General features: G+C 35.6%; 1 protein-coding gene across 4 annotated transcripts in view; it reads right to left on the minus strand.

Annotated features, from left to right (window-relative positions):
• LOC116780155 (cAMP-specific 3',5'-cyclic phosphodiesterase 4D) overlaps nt 1–24,929 on the minus strand; it is a 394,135-nt gene that overhangs the window by 285,925 nt on the left and 83,281 nt on the right. Inside the window, exons 1-2 of one of the 4 annotated variants that reach the window (XM_032674708.1) lie at nt 4,012–4,248; nt 3,098–3,359 (exon numbers count right to left, since the gene is read on the minus strand). The exons of 2 other annotated variants lie outside the window; for them this stretch is intronic. In XM_032674708.1, coding sequence (XP_032530599.1) covers nt 3,098–3,144 — 47 coding nt within the window. In that variant the 5' untranslated portion in view covers nt 3,145–3,359; nt 4,012–4,248. Of the gene's footprint in view, nt 1–3,097; nt 4,249–24,929 lie in introns of those variants that run through there. One more of the 4 variants, XM_032674707.1, reaches the window with a different exon arrangement.

The following is a 24,929-nucleotide window of genomic DNA, read 5'->3' on the forward strand; positions in this document are numbered from 1 at the left end:
AGTATTTGCTTATGCAATTAAGTAAGCTAAAATTGAATGCCATGTTTATCTTTATTTGGTTTGTCATCACAAATGCAGATAAAATGTAATGGAAAGGAAAGCTAGGTTACATAAGTCAGCAGTAAATGTTTCTAAAATAACTGTCAGTGTGAATGGCAGTAAGCTGTACACTGTTAATACATAATTTATGTTGTATGGTGTGTAACGCGGTAAGTTGTTATAAAATCCCACTCCTCCTACTATCATCACAAATGTATCTCAGTATTTCTAGGACTAACTTCATCGTCATCCAAGACATCACTTGCCCCACCCACTGCACCCCTTTAATATAATTTGTATTTACTTCTCTACAATCCAAACTCCTTGAAACAATCTCAGACAAAATACCTCTTTTTTGTCTACTTCAGTTTCAGTTTTATACACCCTTTAGATTCCATTCAGATCACAGTTACCCTTATCTGTCTGATACAGTTGTGCTCCCAGTCATACTGCCTTGAAACATATAGCTGCTTGAAACATACAGTATTTTATAGCTGCTTTTTGCCAGCAGTCAGTTCCTACCTATTGCTAAGGTTACCAGGAGGGTTCAGATACTGGAATTCTCACTACATGTCCAAAAGTGTATGGGTTCCTAACCAAACTCTGCTCTCAGGGCCATCATTCTTTCCCTAAATCCACATGCAGGGCCTAATGCAAAAGACACATCCACCCCTTGACTACTTACACAACACTAAATCCTGAATATTTGAAATAATACATTATATTTTAAATAGGTTTATATTTTTATCCCCCCCCACCCCCACTCTTTCTTCCCATATTCCACGTGAGACAAACAAGAACTGGCATATGAAGGCATACTGCACGTCTCTAAAGTATCTTTAAAAACAACATCTCTAAGATACTGAAAATAGTGAGTCCTACTTCTAAAATATTTGGTTCTGTATGCACATAGAGGTTACAAATATCATGATGCATATAAGGCTGGCCACAGAATACCTTTGATGTGTTGCATCAGCATTTTGGAAACATTATTAAAGACAATCAACTAGTATTTCTATTGAATAAACACAAAATTATTTGTGTGCCATGAAAGATATTCTTTATCTTCATTGTCATCCTTTAAAGAACATCTGAAAGTAGTATGAGAGGACATCATATTCATATAGAAAACTTTTCTTCATGACAATTTGTATTCACAATAGAAAAGGTTGGCATACCTTACAGGTAATGCATGGATTTTTGAAGGTTCTGAATTAAAACAAAAGCAATGACTGGCAGCTTAACATCCTGGCACCTCTAAATGCTCCTTACAGAACTACTGTAGCATGAATAAGCAAATTTGCCAGTTCTCCAAGAGTTGAGATGAACAGCTAGAAACATCTGCATTCTAAATCAAGGTCTGTGATTAGGTAAGCACATACGCAGGTATGGTATGGTTTGCATTCAGTTAAATTGCAAATATAGCACACATTATTATCTTCCTACATCTTCCCAGTAAACACTTCTGCCAGTCTTCTCCAAACAAGGCTTCACATAATGTGACAGACAGCAAGAGGCTGGCAAGGAAAATCAGGTAACTAGCTTTCAGAGAAGATAAACAGAGAACGTCTAGGTTGTTCAAACCTCTCTCGGCAGACTTCAGGGCTCATGCTTGAAAAATGCTTAGTCAGAAGATGAACCCCAGAGAGTTAAGACATGCATAAAATATTTTTTCTAAAAGTTCTTAAAAAGAGAGTTAAGCCATATTCTTAGGAAACAATGGAAGCAGTCCCCCTGACAGGTGTGTGGGCACACCTGCAGTGTCCTTTCCAGCACACTCTGCTAAGGAAGACTAAATACATCCAAGACCTCGCTGTTCATTGCTTAGGGGACATGTTTTCAAGTTGGTCCTCAAGGGATGTTACAAAGCCTGAGACGGTCCTAGGACAAGGTTATAAAAAGTAATTAGGAAAACAAGCAGAGGGGCTGAGAGCAACTCCCCCTCACCGTCCGGCCCGCCGGGCACGCCCACCCCCCGCGTGACGCGGGGCGCGCGAGCCCCGCCATTGGGCGCGCGGGGCTGTGGCAGCGTTGACGGCAGCGCGGTCACGGGCCGGCTCGGCCCGGCCCCGCCGTGTCCCCGGCGCTCCGGAGAGCGCGGCCGTGCCGGCACCATTCCCGGGGAAAATCCGTCCTCAGGCTGTCCTGCAGATTCTTGACGCGCAGAGCCTGACGCCCACTGAGGGAAAACCTGCTAAACAAACACGCGCCCAACCCCTCAACTTGGATGTTTGTTTTCTTAAAATAGCTTCCATAACTTTTCCTTCTAATATTCTGTAAGACTCAATATTTACTCAAAGGGCAAGTTTTATGAGGGAATATCTTTGCCTAAGTTAAATTAGTCACTAAGCACTAACCAAGACATTGATTCCCAACATCAGGAGCAAGGCATGACGCAACAACTACTGGTAGCATTTATATGCAAGTTAACTGCACTGTATTGCAAGGAAAGTACAGGGTTTTTTTCAGTCAGGAAGAACTCTAGACACCAGTGATTCAAAGAGGAACCAGATGTTTTAATGATGATAAAGGGATTTTAATGCTATATGATTGCCTTTCAAGCAATCACATTTGAGAACCTACCATACAAAGGCATTTACAAAAGATTACTGAATCCCCATATGAATGAGCGTTTTTTCCTGTTTTCAGGTCACTTGAAAGTATATATATAAATAAGTTCCAGGACAAACAAAACAATATCATAGGGGGACAATATCTCTGCTATTTCCTTCAAGTCAGGCTAAGAAATAAATGGGAAAAACTGTTCCTTTGATATAGGAAGAAAACACATCTCCCTGCTCAAAATACTGTTACCATATAAGAAAACATGACCATAACAATACAGTTTTTATAACTTGCCTATTTTGTAAAGGCAAAGGAGTGCCAAACTCGTATTACTTCATCACTACTATCTCTGTAAGATTTTAATTTTTCTCATACCTCGATTAGCCCTTTTTGACATTAATTTAAGGAAAAACATAGCAGCTGGTATTTGCCACACTATTTTGCAAAGAAGCATTTTGCGTCTAACAGTCTATAATGTGTATTGATTACTCACCATATCCATGAATGCCTCCTAAAGGGGAAATTATTCACATGCATCATGTTCACAGATCTTCCAACATTAGCGTTTTCCTTGTCAGCCAGATTTATCTGTTATGGTATTCATAGATGCATGCCAGAACAACTGCATGAGCAGTCAACAGCCGGGATTATTGCAAGAATTACTGTAATCCACAAAAATAAAAATTCACAGGATCCAATGAAAGACTTCTCACAGGGTTTTCTAGGTACACGTCCATCCATTTATGCATCATTTGCTATTTTAAAGAAACATTAAATTAATCAGTATACAGAAACTGTTCTGACAATGCCAACAGTTTGCCTTGATAAAAATCCAAGTGCTTTGACTGTGAATTAAAGCATCTTCATATGCAGCATTTTGGACAGTTGGAAAAGGTTAGTGAAAAGATAGTTTCTTGCCATCTGTGCCAAATCAGTGTTTAGGGGGAGATGTGTAACTTCAGATTGCTTTGCCATGTTCAGAAATGAATATTGCTTTTTCTTCTTTCTTAGACACATATTCATCAGTGATCGATTTAATGCAGTTTTCCTTTCTTACAAGCCCAGGGAACAGGATGATGTTAATAGCCTTGTACAACAACCCCAAACTTCTTTGAATTTAATACTGTGACTTTGTTTCTTTAGCTAAGATAGAAAGAAGTATGCTTTTTGCACTCCATAGGACAGGACTACAGTTAGATACCAACGAGAGATGTGATCATATTGTGACCAAATTCATTTTTGCTGTCTAACCCCATAATAAGCCTGCATGCTCCCTTTAAGTAAAATGACTAAGCTATCGAGTCTCACTGCAGAATCTAGTTCTGTTTTGGTGTTACACTGTATATAAACCCACGTGCATCAATTTGTAGTCGCAAAACGAAAGCAAAGCTATAAGTCTGGTGTTACCTAAGCATTCTTTCTCTGCTGTCCTTTTTTTTTTTTCCCAATTCAGGTCCTAGACAGTAGTTATCACTCCTTACGGTCTGGTAAGTATCCTCGGAAAGATTCTTAAGCCCGGGCTACAGAGACGGCGTCTATTTTGAAGCAAATGCAGAGTCAACAGGCTCTCTCTTCCCGGACGAGAATTTCCGGCCTCCCCTCGGGCTCCTGGTCTCCCCGCCCAGCAGCAGCAGCGGCAGCCCCGGACAGTGTCGGGCTGCGTGGCACTGGCCCTGCAGTAGACTGGGCTCGGCTGCGGAGAGGGCTCTCTGCCTGGCAGAAGCTGTGCTGGCGTCAAGGGGGCCCTCTAGGTGGGTTCTCCCGGCACCGCGCATTCTGCCCTACCGCTCCCGCCCGCCCGGGATGGAGGGGAAAGACGGGGCACTGGAGAAAAAGATGCAGGAGAGCCTTCCTTAGAACGACCTGTGCCTCCCGAGGAACAGAAAGCACTGATGATTTTGCATGGAAGTGCAAAAATCTGCAGGAAAAGAGGCGCGCAGAAGCAGAATTCACCTTGTTGGTCTCTACTGAAATGTAAAACAAGCTTTTATACTTTAGTATGTCCCGGTATACATTGTTCACTTGCCGTCGTTTTTAAATGGTTTAGTCTGTACTAAGACTTCTTAAACTTCTAAAGACCCCCTTGTCCTTTTGAGCAGGAAATCCTGGATTATGGAAGCCAGTTGCAACTTCTATGACATTAAAACGTATAATAAGACTTGGTATTTGATTAGAGTGTGGGTGAACTTGGGAGTAACATGATAAACTATTGAATGTCACATTTATATAGATGCTATTTCCTTAAGCTCAGTTCTGTTGTTCGTCACAACTCTACAGTACCCCAAATGAGCCCTAGTAGAGTTGATGCCACTCTGAAAGAAAAATAAAATATTAAAGTACTTGAATGTCAAGTGTATTGACAGTGAAATGGCATTTATTTCAATCACGTAATAAAAAGGGAGCATTTGTATATTACTGTACTTTGAAGATTTGAAGCACAAAAGTACAACAGATTCCAAAATTTAAAGGGGATCTAGCATCATTTATGTTCTACTAATCTACACAGATGGGGTTTTCTTTTTTTGGCATTTAAATACAACCATGATAGAGAGTAGACTCTGAGAGTTACAAATAATGAGAATGAAAACTAGCATTTTTCACTAAGATTACGAAACAAAATATATAATCATGTTCAATGAAAGTATATATTCAGTGTGACTTTTAAAGGGAACAGGTAAGCCGTTATAACTGTTATGCTATGTTCATGCTGTATGTAAAAAGCATGCCCATTCCACCCCTCCCAATTAGTTTAGGAATTTATACCAGAGACATTTGAAAAGCATGCAAACAAAACTCTGAAAGCTGAAAGATCATGTCATTAATCTGAATATGAGAAAACCCACATCTATTCCAGTTGTCTATTGCTTTCTCTAAGCTAGATATGGTTATTATGAAATATTAACTGCACCAAATGCTACACAAACCTGCACCATCATTATTATTTCATATTGCACTTATCTCACTGCATACTTGCCCAGTCACTAACGGGCACTGCCATTTTCAACACTAGACTTACGTAACGACTTGTACTATCTTAAGAAAGAACTTCTCGACACTGACCTGTGTCACCTACCACATTTGAAATCTGTGAAAGAATCTATCCTGCATCTGTGTTACAATTTATTTGGTTTTATTTGGTATTAAGTTCAGCACAAATCGTAGCACCCGTTGACTCAGCTAATTTCATTCAGAAGCAGAGTTGCAGAAGGAGTGTGGGCGTGTAGGAAGTTACTATACAGTATTACAAACCAGTTAAAGGACTCACCAGCAGAGTGGAATGCACAATATATGGGCTTTCCAGAGCAGGATTAACTTAAAGCTAGAGACTTTAACCAGTAAAGAATTTTTGTTACAATTCCAGTAGAGGTTGAGTTCTGAAATTCTTCCTGTTCAAGCCAATAATAATTCGCTAATCAGTTCACATTAAAAAAAAAAAAAAAAGGCAACAGATAAAAACTTTTAGTGACATTAACTTTAGTGACATCATGGGTTTGGACTGGATAAGCATTTTGGTATATCATCTACTGTTAAGGTAGACCACGTTCTTTAAAAAATTGGTTCAAGTACAATTTCTGTTTGGAGATGGGGGGGGGAGCAATTGAAAGCAGATTTTCATTTGATTCCTTGGTTACCAGAACACTGCTCAGACCATTAGAATTTAGGCTATAGGACAGTGCAGTCCATCTTCCCTATTCATGCAGAATCTAGACTAGGCATGAAGAAGCTGGAGGGGGATGACAAAGACACAAAGTCTACAAAAGTGATAATGACTCTTTTCTGAGATGGAGGAATCCTAGATTCCAGTCCTCTCTACAAGATTTCCTTGAGTATTTTCCACTAAAATTAATTAGGTAATGGACAAATTATATTTGTAGCAGGAACTAGATTATCTGGAAGCACTTCTCAATTCCAGATAAGTATTTGCATTGGGCTCCTATAGAGTGAGGAACTATCCTCTTTCTCTCTGTTAATAGTCTTGGGAGTCTTGGATTTCTAACTGCTCAATGAAACATCTAAAGAGGGAGAAGTAAAGACTATGTCCTATAAATCTTGTTTTTAATCAGCCCATTAACATTGCAAAATTGTGAAGACCTTTCCATTCTATTCTTTGGGGGAAGGAGAACCTAAGAGAGTATTGTTTGCATCTGCATTTCCACATAGTCTTCCTCGTACAGCACTCAGCTTTTTAATTATTACTCATATCAGAAAATTCACTTAAGAATTGAATAAGGTCTATGTCTGTTAAACTGATGTCTTCTAGATTATTTTCTTTGCCTCTTCTCATAGGTGTAAATGCGCTAACAGACACCAGAGGAAGAATTTACCTTGTTTCATTTCTGGCCATTATCCTGTATAGAATGGCTTGGGTTGGAAGGACCTTTAAAAGCCCCCCTGCAATGAGTAGGGACATCTTCAACTAGATCAGGTTGTTTAGAGCCATGTCCAAACTGAGTTTTGTTTCCAGGGATGGGGCATCTACCACATCTCTGGAGAACCTGTTGCAGTGTTTCACACTCATTCTAAAACATGTCTTTCTTATATATCTTAAATATATTAAGATATATATATTAGATTATAGCAAGTATCTTATATTCTGAATCAAATCTCTTTTAGTTTAAAACCAGTACCCCTTGTCCTGTCACTGCAGACCCTACTAAATGATGATAGTGCTAAGAGCTGTAAGAACTGTTGTTCTACCAGTGTCAGATTTTTAATATGAAACTCAACAAAAATAATGAAAATATATAATAGAAACCATATAGGTTTCTGTTCGGAAGCAAACTGCACCAGGGGCATATAGAACTAATATTTGTATGCTAAACTGAGTGCAAGTTTTCTAAAGAGATCAGTTTAACTTACTGCATCTTTTCATTTTTACAAAAATGGGGCAAAAAACCCTAGTTGAATCAAATATTTTGTTTACAATATAATAACACATAGGGAAAAACATGTATCCAGGAAGGTAAAGCTAACACTTAAAGCAATGATGAAAAGCCAACTTCTAATATGAGTACACAGAATTCCATCAGTGTTATTGCTAAATAGTAATAATGACCAGTGGTAGATTTTTCAAGACTATGTAAGATGAGCAGTATATTCTGGACTGGTATGAATAAAAAACCTTATCAAACTTGATAATTGTATTAAACATTTCAAAATGCTCTCTAATACATGAATGGCTGTGGAGCCTGAAGTATGCTAGCACTGACAAGGAGTACCCATTGAGATCAACTCCAGTATATGTAGTATAGGCAAAAAACACATGTTGCCAGCCTAAATTACCTGTGCACACAGGTAATTTCATGCTTCAGGAAGAAGGCTAAAATAAAAATTCTTGTTAATAAATAGGAAATACAGAATTTTTACATGCATTAAAAAAAAATAAAAAAATTATCCAAACCAGAAAGAAATAACTGAAAAATGTTAACAGTCACTTACATGTTAATATGGATTCATCTGCAATATTATGGAAATATAATGTATTGATGTGACAATTCTGCATATTTAGAATTAATTTCTATATTTTGAATATTAGGATGCCGTTATTATTTATAAATTCTCTATGAAAACTATATAGATTAAGAGATCAACATGATTAAAGAAGTGGTAGGAAATGAAATAAATTTCAATTTATGATTTAAATTATGGTTTAGAATACTTAAATTATCTTATTAATATTCTCATAAAAACTTCTTAAAGCTCTAAGTTGTAGACTACCTATCAGAATCGTTAATGAGCAGATTTCTGTTTTATCTGGAGATGTTTATTCATCAAAAATATTTCTTGTTACTTTTGAGATGGAAACAAACATACTGCAATTGTTTTGCTTTTAAGAAATGAAAATAAATATTTTCTATGTAAAGATTCGTGAAATTTCTTCAGATAAGTTAATGAATTTTGCAATATATTGTTTTCATGTTAAACAGTCTATATCCTCCAGCTTTCTATGAAGTTAGGACCTTTGATATAACTGTTCTGAAAAAAAGCCAAAAAAAACCAAGCAAACAAAAAAACCCCACCTGACCCACATTACTATAATTTCTTTTGCATATCAGAATATGAAGTTGGATATTTGAGAGGTAATGTACACTAATGAATGAAAATTTTTATTTGCCCTAATTTGCCTTGGTTTTGTTGCTTTTAATTTAATTTATGAGCAAAAAAATTCTGCGTGTTTGTAACTTAGTCACCAATAAATGCATTATGTCAAAACCTTCAGGGCTTGCAAAATCAAGTCATTTCAATATTGAGATTATGTCAAAAAAGGGTTAGCAATTATGAAAGTTATATAAGTAGTCACTGAACTTGTCTTTCGGTTGTGGTCAACCTGTGCTCGTTGCCATCAATAGACTTTCTGTTTTCTTTCATAGTTTCAAAATGTTTCAGGACATCAAACACGTAAGCCTTACATTCCCTCCTACTGAACTACTGCAAGATCCTGTAACCTGATTCGTCTCTATAGTGATAGTTTCCTAACACTGAGTCATATTACTAGGGCACTTAATGAATAAAAAGACTAAGTAAAATATTGGAACTCTAGTAGCGTTTTACTTAGGAAATAATATTTAACTTCTTATAGTCTTTTTTTGTCTTCTCCTATTACCTCCTTATCTGCTTTTATAAGTCTCTACTTATACACGTTTTCCATTTTAAAAAGCATTTCCCAAGTAAGGTTATAAAAAAAATCAGCTATCTGAGTCCACCTACTATTTTTTCTGGAAAATAAGATTGCACAGAGCAAATTAATTTAGTAAACACATGTGATTTTAACTCATTATCTGTTTGTCTTGATGACCAGTAACTTTAGTCTTCAAAATGTTTTTTGTGTGTTTTGATTTTTGGTTGTTTGTTTGGTTTTTTTGTAAATGAAAAAGGCAGTGGACCTGTGTAGATCGCCTTTGGTCCCTTAGAATACAAGTAACATGTTCCCTATTTTTCTGTTCCTGATTTTATAATCTTATTAACAATCCCTACTAAAAGACTGAGATTTCTGGTACCAGTTCTTTCAAAGTTCTTGAACAAAGATAATCCAGTCCCCCTTATTAAGAGCATTAATGCGTGAGATTTGCTTCCATATCAATTGTAGCAATTTAGATTTAAATACCGTTGTTCCTATTATCTATCATGCCTGTACTGATGCTTAAAATAGGTCTCCCAATTAACACTTAAGACAGAGATATTCCTCTATTTCCCGTATTTCCAAAACCAGCCCTATAGCACAAGTCTATGCTGCTGCTCTTCTTTATTTACACTGCTTTTACAGTTTATGCACCTTCTGTTTTCTGTTGGTTCATTGAATAAAGAAATTGAGGAGATTTATCTTGTCAGACTATCTAGTCCTTACCATAGTTTACAGACTTTTTTGCGACACAAGCATGAGTTTAAATTTCTCATAATACCATAATTCCTGGTACTGATTTTAGGTACCATTCACCCAACACAATTTTTTTGCATCTGTGTAACACCTTCCTTTTCATGTCCAGTATTATTTTCAGTTCATCCCCCTACTCCTGTCAGTGAGGGGAATCCCATAGAACTGATTTCTGCAAGCTGACACTGTGGTATTTTCTAATTGCCTTTGACATGTGTCTTTAGAACCAGTTCAACAATCCCAGGAGTCTGCAGGACATGTTTGATGCAAAAATAGTACAATGCTGTCCTCCTACCTTTACACACATGTACTTACAAATACTTTATTATTTGGCAAGAGGGGAATTATCACGGGAATTACCTTTTGTACAGAAGTACTTTTTTTTTCCTTTTTATCAGATGTGTACAAAACATAAATGTGTAATTGTATATTTCTCTCTGGTAATTTCTGGCATTAAGTAAGTGACCACTTGTATTCTGACAGAAATACATATATCTGTAAGTTGTATTAGAGTATAAGAACTGAAACTCGAAAAGGCAGTGCAGCCAGTGTCTGCTTCTTCAGTAAAAAATGTTTAAGAATTACCCTTAAGCTTCTCTGTTGTCTCAGTATGTAAGGAAACTGGCACTCAATTGCTGAGTGCCCAAATGAAAGCTAATGCAGGTAATAGTTCTGTTTCCAACTTGCAGATGATAGGGAAAAAAAATAGACTTTTTATAGTATTAAGAGATTCCTACTGTCCCAGGAATAATATACCGATGTTGCTTTAATATATACTGCTGGATGAAAAATTTGTTATTTGTGCATACATGGCTGGGATGTCGCTATGGACAAGTACTTAGCAGTAGTATAGTATTTTATAGTTACACAGAACCAGAGATGCTTAAAGTAACCAAGAAACATAAAAAATACAAGATCTTTGTCTCAAATGGTTTACAGTCCTAAAATAGGTAGAAAACTGAGGGAAAGTATTATTCATTACATAGACAAGTGGACTAAAACATTCTTAACAGAAGCAGAATAATAAGCTGATTATAAAGTACTTAATGAGATTTATAAGATGAATATGGGCCAATATTCCCTGTGTACAAAGCCATTCTTGGTTTCTTTTTAATTTATTATTTAAAGGAGTACAATAAAGAGCAAGCATGTGACAATCTAAGTAGCAAACCTCTCTGATTTGCAGATTGAAGTACAAATTTGCATGAGATTATAGCAGTTTTTTCTGAAAATTGAAGTCCAAATCTTACTGCATTACATCACTAAAAACACTGAATAACCCAATGTCATCCATGGTGTTAGCCACTAACAGTGTGACTGTGAACAATCTGAGAAGCTCTGAGAAGCCTCGACTATTATTCCTCAAATATACATACAAAAAGTAGAAGTCTTCCCCCACATATGCCTCAGCCTTTTAGAAGTATAACACTTAGAAACTGGAGCTTTCAAGAAGCACACAAAACATAAAAATACACCTTCTTTTTCCTATATGCTCCCAAAGTTTTTGAAGAAAAACTCCTAAATTGAGTATCTCTGACACAGGCAACATCTTCAGTTCCTTTAGACAGCCCTACTACAAATTGGGCTCTTTCAGGCTACTGAAATATTCTTCAGAGAAATCCCTCCATTTGGCAAATTATTTGAGCCAGATGAGATGGCAAAATGCAATGGAACTCATGCACTTTAATTTAGACATAGATTTGATGTCTTTGATCGAGCAGTTGCATCTAGGCCTCCATTATTCCTGGGGACTGATAGCAGGGTGTTACACTGTATCCTATACTTACATGCTAAATTTTAGATCTAGTTAGGGAAAGTGAAAACTTATTTACTCTCTAGCTCTGTTAAAATATTATTGCAAACATAAGTTACCTCTGTGACATTAAAATTGAGTAAATTAGATTTTCTTCTGATATTTGATGACTGAAAACAGGAACCTATCACTGGTACAAAGGCAGACATCTACAGGCCCAGTGAGAAGATTAAGTCTCTAAAGTCAAGCCCTCCAATTACTAGCTATTAACACTTGGGAAATTTGGAAAGCCATCATGACATAAGTTGGTTTTATGTTGTTCTGCCAACATAACTGGTGAGAAACATGGAAACTTTTTAGCACCATGGAAAGCCAAGGTAGCACCGTTTGAACTATATGCTATGCTTGGGTCATTGTAACCACATTGATTTTGCTATTTATCCAAAACTATATATATTAAACCAGACAATGTCTCAGTAATAACTGTCAAGTAAAATGAGTCTTAAGCTGGCAAGAGGAGGTTTAGGTTAGACATTAGGAAGACATTCTTTACAGAGAGACTAATTGGGCTTTGGAATGGACTGCCCAGGGAGGTGATGGAGTCACCATACCTGGAGAGACTGGATGTGGCACTTAGTGCTATGGTCTGTTTGACAAGGTGATGTTAGGTCAAAGATTGGACTCGACCTCAGCTCTTTTCCAATGTAGTTGATTCTGTGATTCTATGAAATGCTAGTCTGGGCCCAAGGTATTTATTGTGTGGATTAGGAGATAACTTGTTGTGTAAATGAAATTTAGAATGTTAAATACAAGACAGAAGTATGATATATGTGACTTAGAGCTTCCTATTGCAATACTAAGCTAAAATTGAAAAGCTATGACTGAATGAGTTCTTCAAAAAATACTGCTTTAAGTTGTCAACTAAATAAACCTGCAATAGGTCATTACAAATGAAACCTGATGCCAGCATCTGACTATCTTATATCTTCTTACAATGTTTTTTCAGGTACTAATTTTAAACATGTTCCAATACTGGACTAAATAGAAAAATGTTGCTGTACTATTTTCTATTATTTATTGTTATAATTCACTGTCACTTCATCCAGAAGACTCCCATTCTCTATAAAATATTCCGTGGAGGAAAGAATGCATGAATTTTATATCTTTCATTTGACAGGGGTCAAACAGAAATCTTTTATATTTTATAGATTATTGTTATGGCAAACACAAGTTTACAAGTTATAAGAAACCTCAGAAAATTTCTAACTTTCTGAAGTGATGTTGAGTTGTAAAAATTTTTGGAAAAACAGTTAAGTCAATGTTTAAACTCTAAAAGTAAAACTTAATCTAACTGACGAATTTACGTTTGGGGGTTTATTTCTGTTGTTTGATCACTTTAAAGGGTATGATGCAACACACTCCTTTTTAGAAACGAATATGAGTTTTGATTTCTCAAAATAAAAATTGAAGGGCAAACCAGTGTTTTTCAAAATTAAGAAAATAACAGAATTGCCTAAATTAAAATTTGAACATCTGAAATTGCCCTCTAGAAGGCTGAACATAGAGCAGCTCCACTGAATGAATAGGAATTTGGAAAGCTCAGTACTTGAAAAATCAGGCTAATTCACTATGCTTGTAACACTGAAACCCAGATTTTATTTTTTATTTTTTTTAAATTGGGACATGCCAAATTAAATTAGTGCAGAAATCATACCCAACATAAGCCACTTGCTATTTCAACAATTATGTAGCTGTTGTAGATTACATCTGGGCAAAAATCATGACATCTGTATGGAAGAGAACACTAACTAAATCCAAGATCACCTGGTCCTCCTCCCAGTCTAGTCCTTAGAAAGCAATAGTCAGAAATTAATATGAAACTCCCAGTTCCATTATTTGAGCAGTAAGTACCCATTTTTGTTTATTCTTTAGAAAGCTCAAAACTGAATCTATTTTTTTAATATTTCTTATACAGAATAAAAATTTGAAAGCATCTGAAAACCTGAAAACATATGTAGGTACATGATCAATTAAGTTCACAGGAAATTTTCAAACATATTCTGCAATTACTTTTGTAGCAATAACTATTTGCAGTTAGTCAGTCATGCAGTTATAGCATAAACGTATAGCATAAAATGCACATTTATCACAGCTGTCAAGAAGTAAATTTATGTTCATTAGTTGAAGCAAAAAAGTTCTAAATCGAGAGCTGGTACACTGTAATAGACCCAAATGGAATTTTTGATGTTAAATCAAGTGGCATGTAGGTTTTCTATAGTTAATCCAAGACGTTTACAATTTAAGTTGCAGCCACTGGTGCAACTCATCTTGACACAAAAGCATGTTTCAGATAACTTTACAAAAATGTATTAAAAGGTAACAGGCAGAAATTGAAGTTCATTGAAGCATCATTTCATAATGTTTCCACTGGTTGAAATATTCTTACACATTCTATTCTGGGATGTTTCATAGGCAACAGTATATAAATGTCTACTACAGATAAAGAATTAATATACTATATAACAAAGCATTATTAAGGTTTTTATAAAAAATTAAGCATAAGCTCTGCCAAAAAAAGATGACAGAAAGTTTCAATAAAAAGTTTTTAACTTTAGTATTGTGCAATACCTGATCTGTGCCACACAAAGAAATCCCTCCCAGAGAAAGTATTTTTGGTCTTAGATCTATCTTACATAATTTTTCAAAGATTAATTTTTTTTTAAAAAAAGTATTCTAAGTACGTAAACATAGCCATGACTGCCAAATATAATTAATCTAGTTAATATAATACACAAACAATGCATGTAGTACTGCTCAAAGAGTTTGAGAGCCAGTTGCCGTTAGCCAGTAGAGTGTGCTATTTTTAGACCATGTCATGCTTTCTGGAAGGCATTTCATGACCCTTCATGAATTTTCTAATGATTCTACATTTAATGTGAAAAGCTGGACAAATATCTTTGAATATGATAGGAATCAGTGCTTAAAAAATATTTCACTAATAACTAAAGCCTTAATATACAAGCATCAGGATTTTCATGTGAAAAAAATTATTATTGAAAATATTTTTAAATTATCAGCTCTGAATGCCTTTCTTAACAGAGCTGAAGACTGAGCAGAATAGCAATTCTTCATTTTCAAAAAGTAGTCAAGGAACTGGGATCTCATGTGTATACAAGGAAGATCCTGTAACAGGTAGGGGTTTGTTTTACCCATGCAGTTAATACTACACACCTCAAATTAATTTCAGGTTGAAGACTCATTTGATAAAATATATTTGAGTTTGGACAGGGAAGTTTTATGGAAGCAGGCTTCTTCATCTACTCTAAATTTATTATGATGTTTGAAACATGTCATACTATTATATTGACCCACATGAAGTAGATAGACCCTCTTTTTATATTAGTGAAGAGACAGCTGCTGTAAGATACAGTATGCCTTCAACACTGATGTTTTAGCTATGAAGTTAGTGGCAGTATTAAAATCAAATGGTATTCAACCACATCTAAAATAATAATCGTGCAAATATTCATGATAAAATATATCAATACATAGGATTTTTAAAAAGTCTAAAAATGTAAACAAACCTCATAAAATTTGAGGCATGTTCTTAAACAAGGCTTAAGAATATGCTCTTGTTCATGTGCATCTTAGCTGAATCTACAGCTCAGTCAGCTGATGGAGACTCTATTTTTACATTCTTTTTTCTAGGAAAGATACTTTTTCCATAGAATTCTGTAATTTTTTTTCATTGTTCATGAAAAGTCTTTTTTCATAAAATCCAATATAATTCATGCATGAATGCAAGAACAATATAATTACAGATTTTGGGGACAAAATTATTTGCTTTTCATATAAGAACAACATTTCCTCCTCCCTCCAGCACTAAATCTCTATATCTTTACTTATAAACTCTCAAAAGTTCCAGAAAATAGACTCTATCTTTTTGAGTTTTAATTACAGTCATATGATAATTGTTTTGCAAATAAGCAACGTTCCTGTAGAAATCTCATGGCAAGATCTGGAGGACATAGATTAAGCATTTTGTACTTAGTTTGACGTACATAGTCTATCTGTATATGTTCACTAAAAACTGTGTAACTTTCAGGTCTGTAGGCAATTTATAGGCACAAAAATAGACAGAAATTGGTGAAAATACTACAGTACAATCATGTTCAAAACTATGCCTGGAGTGTCTGATAAACAGCTCACAACCATATTGAAAATAAAACTTTTAAATAATGACAAATTGATATGAAAAGAATGAAAAGCAATGATCTGAAACATTCAGTGTTTACAAAAAATTATTAACACACAGACTCTAAAAGTAGAAGCCCTTATCCATTCTATGGAAAGGTTCTGGGACAGCTGAACAAAGCATGTAAGTATGCACTGTAATGGTATGCTGCATCTTGTGGCGTATTTTTAAAAATGGAAAATATAAATTGGCTGTCTTTCTTTTGAAGAAAAATAAATTCTTAGGAAGATCAGTCAGTTCTGGTTTGTTGTTGGGTTTTGTTGTTTTGTCTAGGTTTTGTGTGTGTGTGTGTGGTTTGTTTGGTCAGTTTGTTTTTAATGTAGAGAGACAAGCAATGCTTCACTGATCAACATTTGCACTGAGCTGAAGGTCAGGTTTCCAGCATTTCTGCACGCCCATATATCTGAATTAATAATTGCCTTGCAGATACTGGTGAACTGCAAAATCATTGCAATGCCATTTAGAGTAATGGAGGCATATAACAGCCCAGGTTGGAATGGACCTCAGAAGATCACCTTGTCCAACCTTTCATAGGAAAGAGAGCTTATATTGGGTACAAAAATAAAAAGAAAAAAATAATTCTTACCAAAAAAAAAAAGGAGGAGTTGGGGGAAAAAAAGAATCTTATGTTGTCATTATTGTTGTCTCCTGGAATTGCCAGCTGGATATACAGAGTAGTATGGTTCTTAGGCTTTAAAACTAGGAGAGATGACAATATGCAGCAGTTGTTTGTTTGTTTGTTTTAAGAAAAAAAGCAAATGTCAACAAAGTCTAGCTCAGGAATTTTTTCACCATTCACAGTAAAATGTAATTTAAAGTTTTCAGTTGCTTACCTGCTTTTGTTTGTTTGTTTGTTTTGGAGGGTCGTTTTGTTTTGTGGGTTTTTTTTAAGAAAGCTAGTCTAAAGTCTTGAAATGTTGGACAGCTTGTTTCACATCTAAGTGATTCATTTTAAATATCTTTATATATCTTCCTAACTTTATAAATAGTGATAGAAGATTGTCACAGTTTTCTCTGCCAGGTTAGAAAGCATATAAATATTAAGTATTTTAGTGCTGCTTAGTCTCATGTAGTTTTCCCATTACATGGAAATATCCACATAATTAATATCCAATAATTATTTTAATAATTATCCAGTGGTATTCTTCATGTGCAGGGTTTGATTTTGTCCACCAGTGTCTTCTGTTCCCTCTAGGCAATAAATTTAATCCTGAGCTACAACAACAACAACAAGAAAATCTTTGTTTTATTTGCATTTTTCTGTTTTTTACCTAAAGAAATTTCATCTCCTTTAAAGTTCACACTTATTTTACTAATCAAGATACATTATACCTACATATATTCTAAGTAATTGCATAGTTCAGTAGACATTTATTTTTCATACTATTTTTATGATGTTAAAATATTAAATGCCACCTCTTCTATCTAAATGAACAAACAGTTTAAGTATACTACTTGAATAAAACTAGTAGATTTAATGAAGCTGGACAGTAAGCTGCAAAATCAAGAATATATTTCCCTATTATAAAAATAATTATAAAATATTATTAGATTAAAACGTATTATTATGTATTATGTGTAATTCTATATAAGGCATATATCTCTTTTTCAGAACTGTGATGACTGTATATCAGAGTTCGTAGGTACAGTATAACTTCCGGTCACTTATTAACTCCTTCCTTAACATAATATTTTTCAGAGCAGTATTAATAAACACTAATCAGCATTAATAACATTTACTACTTTGATAAAATATTTCTTTACTAATTTAATAAGATAACACATATTCCATGATAGCTTACAGACCCAACAACATCTTTTGCAGATGAACACATGTGGAAAAATCTTCCTTTAAGTAGCTATGACATATCTGTTTTTAACAGTAATTTTTCAAAATAGTAGTCCAAGAGATTTAATTTTCAATTTATCATCATTTTTAGAAGTGACAATAAAACCCTTTAGGGAAAATTTAAGGCTCATGTCAAGACTCAATAATGCACTTTAAGTATTTGTATTCTTTGCATAACATTTTACCCAGTCCTTCTTTCAGGAAAACCTTCCTCTTCATAGTCAAAATACAAATTTTAATTAATTATTTTCTCTTTTGTTTCAGTTTCACAATTATCAGTTTCAAAATTCGACTGTATTCAAAGAAGTTAAAGGGACATTCCCAGCGTTGAGACTTACTGCAGAGTCATTATATTATCATTTTCAGCAGCACTCTTTTAAGCTTTTGAACTAGTGACTCAGAAAAATCCTGTATCATTAAAAATCTGCCAAGCAGTCCTGCATAGTTAAGACTTTACACAACATTTTACTAAAATTCCTTAAATGCATCTTTAAACATGTTGAAAACAGTAATTCATACAATACTAACACATAAAATGATAAATTACTAATTTGTTCTTGAGATTTAATATGTCAGGTTAAGCATTCTGTAAACTTTAAAAAAGAACCAGTCAAATATCAGTGATCTAATTTATCAACAGACGTATAGAATCACCTCTCATTCCAAGAAACTTTGACCACTCTCTACCTGCATAAATGTAATTGTTTTAAATGTTCATGTTTTGTTCTCCTTAGCCTTTCATCATTTGTTGCTGCTTAACTGGAATTGCAACATCTTCAACAGGAAAGATAAACTAAAGAGGCAATTAAGAACAGATACTTATAAAGTTTTTTCTTCAACTTTTTCCAAGTCAGCAGGAAATGGAAGAGCAATGAAACTACTATTTCTACATGTTGTGGGGTATGGGGTTTTTCTTGGCTTTTTTTCATTTGGGGTTGTTTGGGGGTTTTTTTACTATAATCTGCAATACAGTTTCTTGCAACTTTGGAAGATTTTTTTGGCATTGTATCAGTCTGCCAGGATGTCAATGTCATGTTGCCAAAGTTTGAACACAACTACTAGTCTTACATCTGTTTTATGCAGTGGGATTATATAGAAATGATTTTTTGTAAACTTGTGTTGGTTCTAAACCTGGGGATGAGACAGACTTATTTGAAATGCCTGGTAAAAATAGTAATACTGTTTTCTGAAGCAAAGGCCCCAAGACAACATTTTTTTAATCCAAAACTATACCTAGGGAATGTGTTGTAAAAATTCTGTGAATAAATGTGTCTCTCTGAGATCTTTTACAGTGCAAAGAAGGAGGGAGTAACATGAGCCTGAAATAGTTGATTTATCGGACTATTTGAAAGACTCTCAATTTATGTCCTAAGACATATAGCTTCCAACAGTGCTAACTTATACTGGGATGGCTCTGTAGTGCTAAGTATATTTAGTAAATATTTCAGATGCTGCAGGCTGAAAATTTGTTTCTATTTACAGTTACAGATTTCACCACATTTTACTCATTTTGATGACAATCATATTTTTCATAAACTGATATTCCAGATGTAAAATTTCATATGTTTCCAAAGTACTTTTTTGATGATCAGGAGACAGAGGGAATACTGATATAAATCATATATTATTTGAAATATTGTATTTTAATCCTTTTGGTTCAAGAATTCTATGTCTCTTATGTCTGTGGGCTATTGCTCACCTTTGTTTGCTATCATAATAGAAGTAACAGTCACAAAATATATTAACTTCTGTAATGTCATCGTTGCTACTGTCCATAAATAAATTTAATACTGGATTTACAAAGAAAGGGGTAAGTTTTCTTTCCTGTTTGCAAAGAACCGAGTAGATTTTTTGCTGTTATTCAAGGTAAAGAAATATTACATGTTCTTAAACTTTTGGGGCAAGTAGAGAGCAAAATAGACTTATTAATGAGAAAGTTGGGAGTTAAATTTGAATTGTTAAGACATTAGTAGGGAAGCTAGGTAAAATGGAAAAAAACAACTATTAAGAAAATCAAATATAAAACAAAAGGATTTTGACCACAGCTTTTTAAAGTACTAGCTTAACAAAAACTCAAGAGAAACTTGCCCCAAGTGCATTACATAAATTCATTATTAGTTTAGTGTTTTAGATTGTGGTCTTCCTTCCATTAGTGTCTGTAATGTTTTTCTGTCTTTATCCTCTGCTGCTTTTGCTATAAAATTATTTTAGCTGGTGCCATTCTTCAGTGAACCTGCTATCCTGCATGCCAGCAAAACAGGTTCCAAGGAAAAACTAATTAAGACTAAATAATTAAAAGCTGCATTATTATACATGTATACAGGGAGCAAGAATGAAAGCCACCTGTCCAGGCACAAAGTTGTCTTTTTTTGATTTTCCTATATCCCGATCGCTAATTAATACATTTATACTGCATCTTCCTTTCATGGAAGAGTGAAATAGTAGAAATGTTTTTAAATTTATATGCAACTAGATGTGGTTATAGTGCACATTCATCAAGATAGTGTATTGGAAGCCTTGCAGAAGACGTATTCTAGGTGTCAGGGATCCTTACAAGCCCTGGCTGCTCTACTGGGCCTCGCACTTAGGGCTTGAGAAACCCCTGTGTCACTCCTACCACCTGTAACTGTGTATCTTTGAGAAGTGTCCTCTTTGTGCAGATCAAGGGGTGGAATGTATTCATGCTGACTGAGGGGACACTGCATTTTTAGTAGAAGGAGATCCCACACAGCAGTTCCCTGAGCAGGTGCCAACCAGGGCTGTGCTACAAAAACCCTATGACCAGGGATATCCTCAGACAGCAAAATGGCAACAGGGGAGCCTGCGGTAGCTCCCTCTTGGTGCCAGGACTATACCACCTGCATGGCATTGCCATGAGAATGTCCTTTGGGAACAGACTCGTTTTCTTGTAAAGAAATTATATGACAGCACAAGAACCAGAAGGGAGAGTTTCTCTCCATGGGCAGGATGTGTTCTGCTCTACTTAGTTTGCTGTGGGAAAATCCACTGAGGCTCCATCTGATGCTGCAGGAATGTAGGGTGACCAGCATCTGAGGGGATGCAAGGTTTACTTGCTAGCTATATTCCTCTTCTTCTTCTGTCTTACTAAATATCATATAATTAAAAACATTTGTTATCATAATTATTATATTAAACACTAGTTGTCATGCTTTTTCTGAAAATCTGAACCATCTTTCTATCTGCTCACTACCAACACAGAAGAGAGGGAGACTATTTAGGACCTTAAACCTTGCCGAGTGGCATGACAGAGTGGACATCTCTTTCCTAGGATATGCAGGGTAGCAATGGAACAGGAGCTGGGTGGTCCTACCTTTTACAGAGCCTGTGAAACTGATAAGCAATGTCTTTAGTCTGCAGTAGGAGTACTGCAACACCCTTGAGTCTGGGTCCCCAGAGAAGCTGACAAAGGAGGGCAGTTACCACCAGTGTCTCTGTACTCACACCATACATATGAGGAAGTATTGAGAGCATGCTCCTTTGACATATGTGGACCCTGTGCCACGCAGAGGTGGCATCCTTCTGCTGGAAACAGATGGCCTCTACTGTGGCCATCCTCTGGAGCTGAGAGCTGGATGTGAACACAACTTAGGAAGCATTAAATCATAATACCCCTGGTGGAAACTGTCTGCTAAACTTTGGTCAGACTGTGAGTTAGTGCTATATGTGTTGTGACAACTCGCTCATCAGCTTCCAGATATGCCCACAAAATCTGCTGCTGTTGCCTTGTTGATGGGGCAAACCTTGGTTTTTAGAAAGTTTGCATGTTTAGTTGTTTTGATAGGCTGCTAAACCTTTCTGAGGAATGTGGTCAGCAGAAGGAAAATGGTATGTTAAGCAGTATAATTAAGGTTAAATTTAGCAGAATTCACCAGAAAGAGGAACTTCTCTATACAGAGAGCTTTCACACTGCCTAATTTTAAGAAATCTTGGGGGTTTTTTTTGCAAATATTGGGAGTATCGGAAACTTATTTTGTTTGTAACTCTTTGCATAACACTATGGCTAATTGAGAAGAAAACAACAACAGAAACCTATAGATTTTATAGAAATTCTCCTATAGAAAATGCAAAGAGCTTTCAACTGCAGAGTGGAAAGAAACGGCAGGACACGAGTTGCAGTTTTTTAGTCATTTTAATGCCTATGGAGTTTTGATTTCGTCAAATCTACATCCTTGAAATTATAATCCAGCCTAAATTGGTGAGAGGAGAAGGGAGGCATCAAGGACAAAGCATGTTAAGCATTAAAGAATATAGAAGAGGATATTTTGCTTTGACCTCATTCTCTACAAAATGAAAATTGGACCTACTGCCCTTCAGATGGTGAAATGCTGAACAGACTAAGGAGGTGCTAAAGCAGTCTGAAGGCTTAGGTTGTCATTCCGGGAAACCCTAGCTGTTCACTGTCAGCTGTGTTGTAGGAAATGCATGTTAAAGCCTCAATGCTGGCACATGCAGAGCAAGAACTTGTACCTGATCTTCCTAGATCACAAATACCTTTTTAGTCACTTCCACGCTGGAAAAGCGTGAGGGACTAGCTGACCACTGTCATTTGATTTTATGTTTATAAATTTACAAAGTTGAGGTTTGTTCCAGAAATACAAAGGAAACATTAAAATCTGTTCTCTCCCCAAAAGGCAATTCTTATATTCCAGTCAGATCTGGGTGTTCAGGGCCCTTCTTTTGCCCAGTGATAGCACAATTATTGTCTTTTGTATCTCCCTTAGACTCCACAGAGATGCATATATTTCTCATTTTCTTTTTTCTCTTTTCTAGGCAAACTTGTAATTCTCTCCTCATTGCTGAGTATATCAGATATCATTACTAGGCATGCACAGTACTTACAATACTATAACATACTGTTTGCAGGACAGTACAATATTAAATATGCTCATCAACAGTTCTGTGTGTACAATGCTGTATTTTATACTAAGTCTTTTGGAAAATAATGTTGACTGATTTATTATATCAGTTTCTTTAGGAAGACATCTATATAGTCATGTCTATATGTCTATATACATCTTCATTTGGTCAATTTATGACTAAACCTGTTCAGAAAAATTGGAAAAATGTGTTTCAGTATCTACAGTATCTTAAAATAACAAGAAAAATTAGAACAATATTTTACTCTAGGGAATCGCATTTTGTTAAACTTCTGATAAACATCCTCTTTGCCATCAAATTATATGGAAAGAAAGTAATAGCAATGTTCATGAGGACTTTGACAGAATGGATTACATTTAAACAAAGAAGCCAGCATTATACTACAAAAAGAGTAATCCATAAAACTCCTATATGGCCTTTTCAGTTGTATACTGTTCATTAATGTACTGTCATTATCTCTTTCCTGGTAAAATTTTGATAACTTCCTGATAATCATAACCTAGGATAGAAAGCTCCAATATTAATACCCTATTAATCACTCATTTCTAAAACAAATGATCAGATACCAGTCCAGTACAGAAACCTACAATAGTGGTTGCAATTAACTGAGTGGCCATACGCTTTATCATTTTATTTTGCTTAAATTTCTCTCATTCTTAGCCTTTCCAGTAAGTTCCTAAGAAATTCAATATCAAAAAGGTATCCTGAGAGAATAAAATGACTGATTTATTTTGTCCTTCAGGAAAAACTTTCAACTTAGCTTCAGAGTTTGTTTTCAGAATGTTTGATATTGCATAACACTAAAATGGAAATATAAAATGAGGTAAATCTGACAAAGTCTAGTGGCAAATTTGATAGCATGTTTTTGTAGTCACATGCAAAATTCATCTATGTGCTAGTCTCTCAAAGAGACAATATGCCAAGTTGTTCAAAATATCACTAGGACAAAAAGACATTTCAGAATAAACTAAGAAGGTGATTTGAAAGCACAGGATTGACAGAATTCCCATCTCAGTCCTAGTTTAGTGAATTGCCATTGCTAACATCCTAAATTCACACTTTCTGAGAGAAGGCAAATTTTGGGTTTAAAATTGTTTTTAGAACCAAAATATCTGCTTGACCTTTTTCAGAAATTGAAAAACCTTTGATCTTTCTCTGATGTCTCACTCCATGGTCCAAATCAGACATGAGAAATTTAATTTTTTATGAATGTCTTAATAATAATAAAGTGGTCTCTTGACTTATTACATTATTTTGTCTGTCACCTCCTCCTATTCCTTACTTCCTGACTCCAGATTAGGAGGCAACTAGTACCTTTCTTCCTCCCCCACACCACTCTTGTACTATCACATTTATCTGAAGACCTCTACTCAACACCTGAACCAGCACTGTTGAAACTCCACAAATTTTTCACCTTCTCGGTTTGTAAACATTTTAGTGTTTTTGAAAGAGGTGGACTTGGTTCAGCGTCATTCCTGTAGAAATTCTTTTGCTGTCCCTGATAATGTCTACTGCTTCCTTATTTCAGTAGGGTGAGTTCTCAGCATCACATCTGCTTCAGCATGGTCCCCAAACTGAAAAATCCAAGAGATCTTTTATGTTAGTACATCTCACCAGTGAACTGTATATCACTGCTTGTCAACTTACTTGAGTGAGCTGACTGATGAATCTAGTATTGAATTACTGAAAATCACAGAATCACAGAATCATTTAGGTTGGAAAAGACTCTTAAGATCAAGTCCGATGGTTAACCCAGCATTGCCAAATCCACCACTAAGTCATGTCCCCAGGTGACACATTCACACGTTTTTGAGCTCTTACAGGGACAGTGATTCCATCGCTTCCATGGACTTACAGGTTTGCATTTCAGTGAAGAATTTCTTCCTAATATCCAGTCTAAGCCTTCTGTGGCACAACTTGAAGCCATTTGCTGTCATCCTCTCTCTTGTTACCTGGGAGAAGAGACCAACCCTCACCTCACTCCAAACTCTTTTCAGGTAGTTGTAGAGAGGAGTAAGGTCTCCCCCAAGCCTCCTTTTCTCCAGGCCTAACAAACTCAGCTCCCTCAGACGCTCCTCATAAGACTTGAGCTCCAGATCCTTCCCCAGCTCCGTTGCCCTTCTCTGAACCTGCTCCAGCACCTCAATGTCTTTCATGAAGTGAGAGGCCCAAAACTGAACACAGGACATCTAAGTCA

This window comes from Chiroxiphia lanceolata, chromosome Z, assembly GCF_009829145.1.
Source record: "Chiroxiphia lanceolata isolate bChiLan1 chromosome Z, bChiLan1.pri, whole genome shotgun sequence".
NCBI classification, from domain to species: domain Eukaryota; kingdom Metazoa; phylum Chordata; class Aves; order Passeriformes; family Pipridae; genus Chiroxiphia; species Chiroxiphia lanceolata.